Below are 10793 nucleotides of genomic sequence, written 5' to 3'. Positions count from 1 at the left end.
TCCCTCTGTACTCGGCACTGGTGAGACCGCTCCTGGAATCCTGTGTTCAGTTCTGGGCCCCTCACCACAAGAAGGATGTTGAGGCTCTGGAACGAGTCCAGAGAAGAGCAACAAAGCTGGTGAAGGGGCTGGAGAACAGGCCTTATGAGGAGCGGCTGAGAGAGCTGGGGTTGTTTAGCCTGGAGAAGAGGAGGCTGAGGGGAGACCTCATTGCTCTCTACAACTACCTGAAAGGAGGTTGTGGAGAGGAAGGTGCTGGCCTCTTCTCCTAAGTGACAGGGGACAGGACAAGAGGGAATGGCCTCAAGCTCCGACAGGGGGGGTTTAGGCTGGACATTAGGAAAAAAATTCTTCACGGAAAGGGTCATTGGGCACTGGAACAGGCTGCCCAGGGAGGTGATTGATCCACCTTCCCTGGAGGTGTTTAAGGCACGGGTGGACGAGGTGCTGAGGGGCATGGTTTAGTGTTTGATAGGAATGGTTGGACTCGATGATCCGGTGGGTCTCTTCCAACCTGGTTATTCTATGATTCTATGATTCTATGATACGTTGTGTCTCTCCATCATTCAGTGACACAGCCACATACCTCAGACCTCATGTGTGCGCGCCTCACAGTGACACAGCCCTGCTGTGTGAGGAGATTATGTGTGCGGGGAAACTGCACATGTGCATGTGTCTGTGCATCTGTGTAAGTGAGAGAGGGGACCGTTTATGAGAGAGTGAGAGGAGACTGCATGTGTGTGTGTGTGTGCACGTGTGTGGAGATTGTGTGTGTGCAGAGATGTGCATGGGTGTGGGGACAGCACATGTATGAAGAAACTGCTTGTGTGCCTGGATATGGAGATGTTCATGGGTGTGGAGATACACGTATGTGAGAAGACCATGTGGGTGCAGACATGCACAGGTGGGTGCGAAGATGTGCATGTGGGTATGGAGATGTACGTCTGTGAAGAGACAATGCATGTGGGTATGGAGAGGTGTGTGTGTGTGGAGATGCACATGTATGAGGAGACTGCATGTGTGTGCATGAACATGTGTGTGACAGCAGCCCACATGCATGTAAGAAGGCTGCATGTGTGTGTGTGCGTGTAGACCGTGTGTGTGCAGAGATGTGCATGGGTATGAAAACAACACGTGTAAGGAGACCATAGGTGTGGATGGGTGTGGAGATGTGCATCTGGGTGTGGAAATGCATGTGTATGAGAAGGCCACATGTGTACATGGATGTGGAGATCTACATGGATGTGGAAATGTGCATATGAGTGTGGAGATGTGCATGTGTGAGGAGACCACCCATGTGCATAGGTATGGAGTTGTGTAAGGGTATGGAGACATGTGCGTGTTTGGAGATCCATGTGTGGCTGTGGAGATGTGCGTGTGTGAGAGGGGACTGTTCGTGTGTGCTGGTATGGAGATATGTGTGTGTGGAGATGTGCGTGTATGAGAAAATGGCACGTGTGCGTGGGTATGAAGATCTGTGCATGAGGAGATGCACGTGTTTGAGAAGACCACATGTGTGTGTGTGAGAGAGGAGACTGTGTACACTGTGTAGATGTGTGCGCGCCCATGTGTGTGTGAGGAGGCTGCATGTTTGTGCGTGTGCATGGAGCCTGCATGTGGGTATGCAGATGCACATGTGTGATGTGCCTGTGTGTGGAGACGCCCCTGTGGCTGTGAAGATGTGCATGTACCAGAAGAACATGCATGTGCATGGAGATGTGCATGTACGAGGAGAATATGTGTGTGTGAGTCCACATGTGTGCAAAAAGTCTGCATGTGTGAGTGCGTGAAAGTTGTGCCTCTGTGTCTGTGTGTGTGTCTTTGTGATAACCATGCCTAGTGTGCACATGTGTGTGAGAAAATGTGTGAAAACCATGCCTGTGTTGCATGTGTGTGCATGTGTGAGTGTGTGGAAACCGTACCTCGAGTGTGTGTGTAAGCCATGTCTCTGGGGGGGGGGGGGGGTGGCTGTGCCTTGCACGTGTGTGTGTGAGAGAGACAGAGCGTGTACACGTGTGTGAGCGTGGTAAACCGTACCTCATGTGTGTGAGTGTGTGTGGAATCTGTGCCTCTGTGTGTGTGTGTGTGTGTGACAGAGAGAGAGAGTGGGGGGACTGTGCCTTGTGTGTGTGTGCATCTCCCCATGTATAAGAGTGTGTCTGACTGTGTGGAAACCGTACCGTGTGTGTGTGTGTGGATGTGTGTGCGTGTGTGCACCTTTAGCAAGTTTGCGGACGACACTAAGCTGGGTGGAAGCGTCGATCTGCTGGAGGGTAGGGAGGCTCTGCAAAGGGATCTGAACAGGCTGGACCACTGGGCAGAATCAAATGGCATGAGGTTTAACAAGGCCAAATGCCGGGTCCTGCACTTGGGGCACAACAACCCTATGCAGTGCTACAGACTAGGAGAACTCTGTCTAGAAAGCTGCCTGGAGGAGAAGGACCTGGGGGTGTTGGTTGACAACCGACTGAATATGAGCCAGCAGTGTGCCCAGGTGGCCAAGAAGGCCAATGGCATCTTGGCTTGGATCAGAAACGGCGTGACCAGCAGGTCCAGGGAGGTTATTCTCCCTCTGTACTCGGCACTGGTGAGACCGCTCCTCGAATCCTGTGTTCAGTTCTGGGCCCCTCACCACAAGAAGGATGTTGAGGCTCTGGAGCGAGTCCAGAGAAGAGCAACAAAGCTGGTGAAGGGGCTGGAGAACAGGCCTTATGTGGAGCAGCTGAGAGAGCTGGGGTTGTTTAGCCTGGAGAAGAGGAGGCTGAGGGGAGACCTCATTGCTCTCTACAACTACCTGAAAGGAGGTTGTAGAGAGGAGGGTGCTGGCCTCTTCTCCCAAGTGACAGGGGACAGGACAAGAGGGAATGGCCTCAAGCTCCGACAGGGGGGGTTTAGGCTGGACATTAGGAAAAAATTTTTCACAGAAAGGGTCATTGGGAACTGGCACAGGCTGCCCAGGGAGGTGGTTGAATCCCCTTCCCTGGAGGTGTTTAAGGCACGGGTGGACGAGGTGCTAAGGGGCATGGTTTAGTGTTTGATAGGAATGGTTGGATTTGATGATCCGGTGGGTCTCTTCCAACCTGGTTATTCTATGATTCTATGATTCTATGTGTGTGTGTGTGAGAGAGAGAGAGAGAGTGCGTGCATCTGTGCATGTGGAAATGTGTGGAAACCGTGCCTCGTGTGTGTGTGAGAGAGTGGGGACTGTGCCTCGTGTGTGTGTCTCTCCATGTGCGAGTGTGCGAGTGTGTGGAAACCATGCCTTGTGTGTGTGTGTGTGAGAAAGTGTGTGAAAACCATGCCTGTGTGCATGTGAAAAGGTGTGGAAACCCTGCCTCTGTGTGTGCGTGCGAGAGACAGAAAGACACAGAGTGTAGGGACGGCGCCTCGTGTGTGTGAGAGAGCGCGCGTGCCTCTGCGCGCGACCCCCTCCCGCGCGCGCGCGCGCGCGTGACACCGCTCCCTCCCTTCCCCCCCCTCCTCGCGCGCCCCTCCCCGCCCGCCGCCCCGGACGCGCGCGCCCGGAGGCCGCACGTGACGCGCGGGGAGGGGCGGGGCGCGCGGCGGCGGCGCCGTTAAAGGCGGGCGGGGGCCGCGGGTGCGAGGCTGAGGCGGCGGCCGCCCCGGGATCCCCCTTCTCCTCTCGTTCCTCCCTCCCCTCCGTCCCACCATGTCGGGCACCCGGGCGTCCAACGACCGCAGCGGCCACCCCGGCGGCGGCGGGGTGAAGCGGGCGCGCGGGGAGCCGGGCGGCAACAAGGTGACGGTGGTGCTGGGGGCGCAGTGGGGGGACGAAGGCAAAGGCAAGGTGGTGGACCTGCTGGCCACCGAGTCGGACATCGTGTGCCGGTGCCAGGTGGGTGCCCGGGCGGGACGGCTCTTCCCTACGCTCGCCGGGGTCGCTTCCCCGCCCTGCGGTCCCCGCTGCCTTCGTCCTGCTGCTCCCCGTGCTCTCCCGCTGCCTTTATCCTCGCTCCTGGCCGCTTCCTTTCTCCTCTTCCCGCTCCTTCGTCCTCCTCCCGGTCTCAGCGGGCGGTGGGACGGGAATGTGCGCCCTTCCCCCACCTCCCCCCTTTCCCCCGGCTGCTCCTCGAAATGCCACTCGGAAAGAAAAAGCCCTGAACTATAAATATAAATAGCTGACCCTTGGCGATAAGTGACACGGGATCCCGAGGGCGGGGGGGGGGGGGACGGGGCAGGCAGCGCTTCCAGGCGCTGGGTTCCTTGGGGATGCGAAGCCCGAGGGCTCTGGTGTGTGCGAGGCTGTAACGCCGCTCCGAAGGGGGTTGATGTGTCCCGGCTTGTTGCTTCTCCTGGAAAAAAAAAAAAAAAAAAAGAAAAGATGAGTCGTCTTGAAGACTGGCTGCTGATAAACTTAATGAGTTTTATTAAGTTTTACTGCTGGGGGGGTTTTGATGGGCAGTTTGTGTTCCCTGCAAAACGCCCGGAAGCTTCACCTAAAAATATTTCCAAGTGGAGTGTGAGTGAAATGGAAGAAACAAGTTTGAAAATGGGGAACATCTTACATTGTTTTGCTTATGTGCATTTCTGAATTGAATCATAGAGTAGTTTGAGTTGGAAGGAACCTTAAAGCCCATCCAGTTCCAAACACCCTGCAGTGAGCAGGAACACATTCCACTTGACCAGGCTGCCCGAAGCCCCATCCAGCCTGTTCTTGAACACCTGCAGAGATGGGGCAGCTGCAGCTTTCCTGGGCAACCTGTCCTGTGCCTCCCCACCCTCATCGTGAAGAAATTCCTCCTTACGTCTAGTCTAAATCTGCCCCTTTCTAGTTTATACCCATTGCCCCTAGTCCTACCATTACAAGCCTTTGTAAACAGTCCCTGCCCAGTTTCTTGCACTACATTCATTTTAGCTAGTAAGAGCTAAATTATCTAGTATGAACCAAATCATTTCCCTGGGAACGTGGTAGGTTCCTCTACACTGGGCACTTTTAAGGCTCAGCTTGACAGGGTGCTGGGCCATCTTATTTAAACTATGTATCACCTGACAGTGTTGGACCAGGTGATCCTTGAGGTCTCTTCCAATCTTGCATTCTATGATTCTCCACTGAACACCAAAGTGATCCCAAATAGTAGTAATAACTTCTAAAAGAGCTGTTTTCGAATATTAATCATGACCATATTAGCCCAACGCAGATGATGTTCTCTTCAGTTGTGTCTGTAAACTCATGTGGCTGCATCAATAAATAGTTGGTTTAGTTCAGCTTACTTAGTGTGTACCATGAAATTGACTTTGCTTTAGAATGCGTGATAGCTACTGAAAAGCTGCAGATATCCCTGAATCTGAGATAATAAATCCAAGGGCGTCTGTGTCATTAAGTGTATTATGTAAATAAATGTTGCCATGTGAGTTAAATATTGAGAAGGTGGAGGAGATATTTGCAGTTGGAACATTGAACTTGTCTAAGATCTTGAATCACCTTGGGGAGCAGTTTCTATGCAAAGTTAGGTAATGAATATGTATTATCTGGATTGTAGGTAGCTTTCCATTTTTATTCCTGCCCCCCCCCCCAGTCAGCTGCTAGGAATTTAAGAACAGGTCTTGTAAATTGCTTTGGTGAGAAAACAAAATGTAAAAGTTCTAGGTGAAGAGGAGCAATTCATACAGACCACAGTCAAACACAGTGCTTTCTCATAGGTTTACATTTCTAGGCCTACTTTTGAGGGATGCCCTGAGGCTGCTTTCACGATGGATTTGCTGCCCATCCTGAGAACTAAGGCAAGCATGGCCCCCAGGTGCAGCCTCAGAATACCCTTTGAAGGATACAGGACACTGCCTGTGCAAGAGTGCTAGCAGGGTTAGTGTGATAACAGGTTGCATGTCTTAGATGGTTTAATATGCTACCAGGCACATGTAGGTCATAGTTCTCTAGCCTGATAATGTGATTCAGGTGGAAGGCAGGTGGACTTAGAAGGGGTCTGAACTCTTTTCAGAACAGTGGAACAATGGTCACAGATATGCTCATGTGCATGTGATGTGTGAGACTACAATGGGATTAATAATACCCACATAATTATTATTAATTAATAATTAATTCATTAATGAATTAATGATTCAGTGGATGTGTCTTCAAGATTAGAGTTTAGGGAAGAAGGTAAAACATTTCATAAAATGAGTAATGATTTACTTTTGAGTAGCCTAAATTATGCAACTTTTAATAAAAGGTGATTTTTACAATATTTAAGGCTTTCTAAAAATTGGCAATTTTAGGATACTTTTTTAAAAGGTGCCATTTTAACAGATTAATGTTGCATACTTTCAAAGCCAATTCTGGAAGTAGGTAATAGTCTGATTTTTGCCTCTCTTAAAACTCAGATTTGGGACATTTCAGTAAAATATGCATGTGTATAAGCAGGTGAACAGTACTAACTAGAGTTCTCTTTGAGTGATAATGGCAGGTGATTAATTTCTAGGCCTAATTAGTTTGAGAGGGACTTCATTAATGGCATGTAATGCTATAAAAAATCCTCAGCATTTGGACCAAAACTTCGCTTCTTCACATTCCTCCTGGAAAATAAGAAATATCTAGTGTGATAGCACTTGTGTGCTAGAATAGGTTCCTGAAACAAAGACAAAAGGTATCTCATCAGAGACTTTAGAAAAAATGTCAGAATAAGTTCGATCAGGATTTTTCGTAGGGAAAGCTAACAAATGAGTGACTGAAATGGGGATGTTTGTCTCTTAAAACAATGTATTAAGTAGATTAATTTTTCATCACAGTAGGATGCTCTTTGATCTAATATTTTTCTGAAGCTCCACCCTCAGTAGAATTTAAAGTCAGGGCCAAGTTTGATTTTGAAGAAGTTGCTCGAAATAGAAGTCCTCTAATGTTTCTGTGGAAGGAAATAATTTAAAGTAAATGTTTCTCAAGTATTTTTAACATGTTGATTGCATGAGAAAAATCTGTGACAGTAAGATTGCTGCAGAGGAAATGAAATAGTACTGGGAAGGAAAGCAAGCAGACAAGTGGTGATAGGGAATCCTTTACTGCTAGAAGGGAAACTGCAGTTTGGATATTGGGAAAAAGAAGCAAGGGATAAATAGGATGAGAGGAACTGGCCTCAGGTTGTGCCATTGGAAGTTTAGATTGGATATTAGGAAAAATTTCTGAAACACTGAAATATGTGATGTAATTTATATACGAAATGTCAGTTCGCCTGAAGTAACTGATTTTGTTTTGCTTGTATACTTGAAGCATTCTTTGTGAAAGAGGATGTTTCAATAAGGGTAAAAGGTCTCTGGGTATTCTCACAGGTGATGCTGAACAAAGCTTTTCAGAGGCTTTTATTAGAATACAGATACACAGGCATATGTACCTATGTAAACAAGCAGAAAAGCTATTTCTAAATAAACGGCCTGTTCTTACTTTAGGGCTGTTGAACTGAGTAGGTTTGTCTTAAGTTCAGGTTATTAATGGAGAACATAAAGAACATTCTTTTGATAAATTGCTATTTCAGCAAGCAAAGACAGTCAGAAGCAGAATGATAGAGGCTGATATTTCTTTCTTATTGTGGCCTCGTAGGGCATAGAACTGGCATGCTGTGCTGTGCAATACTCAAAATCCATGGTTTATTCTCAGGGAAATGTACAATCACTGTTCACCTGCAGATGTTTCATTTTGATGTTCCCTTTAAAAATGGGATTTGTGCATTAGCGTAATGCTTTTAATTCAGAGAATATCAGACACAAAGAAGGAGGTTCTCTTTTTTCCTAGCCTCTTACCACATTGTTGCAGAACAAGAAGTCCTACTGTAAGTTTAACTAATTTGCATGCATATAATTATATTAATGAAGAAAGGTTTGGTATTGTTCAAATGGATTGTGATTTCTTCATGACAGTTCTCCCTGCAACTGTATGTTTCTCATATCACCTCATTTGTTGTTGTGTGACTAACTTTCCCTACCTGGGTTTTAATTAGGTAATTTGTCAGATCTGCTTTGGAGCATGATCAAACAAATGGTCAACTGCCACAACTGCCAAGGTGATGTGCCTCCAGAGGCACCACTTAAACTAGCTGTGTTCCCCAAAAGTGCTATATAGAAGTGCTGTGGTAAGTTCACAGTTAACCAAGGGCATCTAGTGGTCATGCTGCTCTAGCTGTTTCCTTAAGCTGGGACTGTGTAAGGTACGTTTGTCAGCATAATTTTTCACTGAGCGTCTTTACTGTATGGTTTTGGATGTGTGAATGGAAAAGGAAATAGCCTGCATTGGCATAAATGGCAGAAGTACCATGCATCTTTGCCAATAACTGTAAATTACTCATAAGACACTTTCTTTTATACAGGTATGTGCCAAGAATGTCTAGGAATTCCTGTTGCGATGGAGAGTAAACAATTCTGCCTCTCCTGTGGATGTTTTCTTGTGTAATAAATTGGTTTTCAACAAAACATCCAAAAACACTGGAGGAAAATGTTCATAAACAATTTGATAAAAAGTATAAAGGAGAGGAAAAAGACTTTTAGAAAAGTTCATGGTGAAAAATACAAAAAATGTTACCTTATAAATTAGTAGAACCGCTAGGGTGTAATAATCATTGCCTGCAGTAGGTTTGACCTCAGGTGGCAAAACAGTTGCAGCACAACTGCATCTCTTTCCTTTGCTTTATACTGAAACAACTGACGATGATTCAGCAACACTGACTTGTCCCAGACAGTTTTTAAGATGGTTTCAAGCCTTCAGTTGGCACTGCAGTTCCTGTGCTGCCTTTGGCAACACTGTATGTGTCAGACCTGTGACATGTCCAGCGTCTGGAAGTCTGGAAACAATCTGTATGATCTTATCAGCATTCCCTCAGGAGCTGGCACTGAAGAAAAGGCATGATTTTGTAACAACAGGATTGCAATAAGAACAGCTATTACTAGATTTCTTCTCATATTAATACGCTTTTATTTTTCACAAAATACGCAGTCACTTTTTAAAGCATTTCCTTTATCCTTATTAGTATGCCTTCAAGTGAAGAATTGCTTTGCTATTAAGTAGGACTCATCTGATCTTCTGAGACAGATGGACAAAAATTATTTTTTATTTTAATACTGAAGAAAAGCAGAGGTTGAAAAAGGTACCAGAAAAACTTGCTGTTAAGTTCTTTTATGGTTGAGTAGGTCACAGTTATTTGGAACAAATGAATTTAACTGAGTCATACACCAAGGATGTACAGTGGCTAGTTTTCTCAGCTTAGTGTAAGTTAACAGATAAAGTGGAGAGGAGCTAACCAGGGAGGAAAGAAGCCTAGCACTGGTTTTGGTTCGAGATACTGTTGCAACATTAGAAAGCAATCTATGAAGGTGTGAAGAGATGTGCCTAACTCAAGTAACTGTTACGTATTATTGCCTGTTTCCTTATTTATTTGCTCTAGCATTTTCATGAGTGCAATTTAAATTCCATATATGTTGGGAATGGTACTTTCAGGAATGCAAAGGAATGGACTTGTAGGCAAGTAATAAACTAGTAAAAAACAAATGCAGCAGAAATGCCAGACAAGTTTTTCTCAGTGGTTTAGGTGTGAGACAGGGTAGTTTCCTTTGTTCCCCTGTTGTGCTCCTGGCATGGCAGGGCAAAGTAGCCATGTGTTGTTGTGATTGCCCCTGTTGTAATTAGAGCAGGTCTATGCAATGATTGTGTAAAGTTAAAGGCATGTTGGCTACTGGTTTTTCTCCATGCTTATGTATCATGTGTTGTTGCTCTCCTTTCAGTGAGATTTAACCCTGATATTTGGTATAACTTCTCCCTACAGGATAAAGTAGCATGTAAAGACTTTAATCTCCTAATGATTTAGTGCTTGATGATATTCAGTGAAGAGATTGACAGTCCTGTAGTCACTGCACACTCATGACTCCAAGGTCATCAGTTTTGATTTATCTAATGTTTGGGAAGGCTGATAATCCCATGTGCTTATGCCTTCATACGAGTATATTGCTTTCTAAGTATTTTTTGCAAGAATCCTTGCAAAGAAAGCAAGTTGGTTTTATTTTGCTGCTCAACACAGGAGAGGGTTCATCAAGCATTGGTTTCCTTAACTACAATAAAGAAGTCATCTTTTCAAAGTTTAAACTTTTTGTGACTGTCATTTGAAAGATGCTTTATCCAAATTTTACTTTTCATTTTGCCTATACATGCTTACATGTTACCCTGTATCACTTTAGGCTTTAGAATAACGTGGTGACACTGCTATTTTAAACTAGCCCCTCCTTCGGGCATCAGTGAGATCGTGTCAGGACCACCAGGATTATAAATACTGTATGAGAAGGTCAGGTTTAAAGTTTCCAAATCTCCATAAGAAAGCAAGCTTAATTTTCAATCCCCTTCATAAAGCCTGGTAAATTTATTACTCTCTACAAGCATCAAAAGAAAGCAACTAAAAATTTATGCTGAGATGGCATCTATTCTGTTTCATTTCTGTTGTAACTCACTAGCTATTGTTACTTGTTTACCGATATAAGAAAAGTTGTTTTCATATCCTTAGATCATATTACTTCCCACAGGGACACGGCTGCTCTTCTTCAGAAGAGAGGACTGAAGATAAGCAGACTTGTCTAGGGCTTCTGTGTGTGATTTCCTTTATTTTAGGGTTCTGCTGACAGAATGCTTTTCCAAGTGTAGCGTTTTTTATCAATTTACCTCAGATTTATTTTCTTTACATCTTCTGCTGGAGTTAGGTGTGTTGTGACATGGTGGTCTTTCATAGTAGATAAAGTTTCTCAAACCACATAAAACTAAAATTCTGTTTGAGAGAAAGTGACTGAAGTTTAACAGTCTCTAGTTTGCCTGT

The 10793-nt window shown here is 45.5% G+C and overlaps 1 protein-coding gene across 1 annotated transcript in view; it reads left to right on the top strand.

Moving 5' to 3' along the window:
- Positions 1-3586: 3586 nt before the first annotated feature.
- ADSS1 (adenylosuccinate synthase 1) overlaps positions 3587-10793 on the top strand; it is a 29130-nt gene continuing 21923 nt past the window's right edge. The window contains exon 1 of the mRNA XM_069858947.1: positions 3587-3856. Within this exon, the coding sequence (XP_069715048.1) occupies positions 3671-3856 (186 nt within the window). The 5' untranslated portion in view covers positions 3587-3670. The remainder of the gene's footprint in view (positions 3857-10793) is intronic.

Source organism: Phaenicophaeus curvirostris, chromosome 5 (assembly GCF_032191515.1).
Source record: "Phaenicophaeus curvirostris isolate KB17595 chromosome 5, BPBGC_Pcur_1.0, whole genome shotgun sequence".
NCBI lineage: Eukaryota > Metazoa > Chordata > Aves > Cuculiformes > Cuculidae > Phaenicophaeus > Phaenicophaeus curvirostris.
Note: the sequence above shows the minus strand (reverse complement) of the source record. Positions and strands in the feature narration are given on the sequence as shown.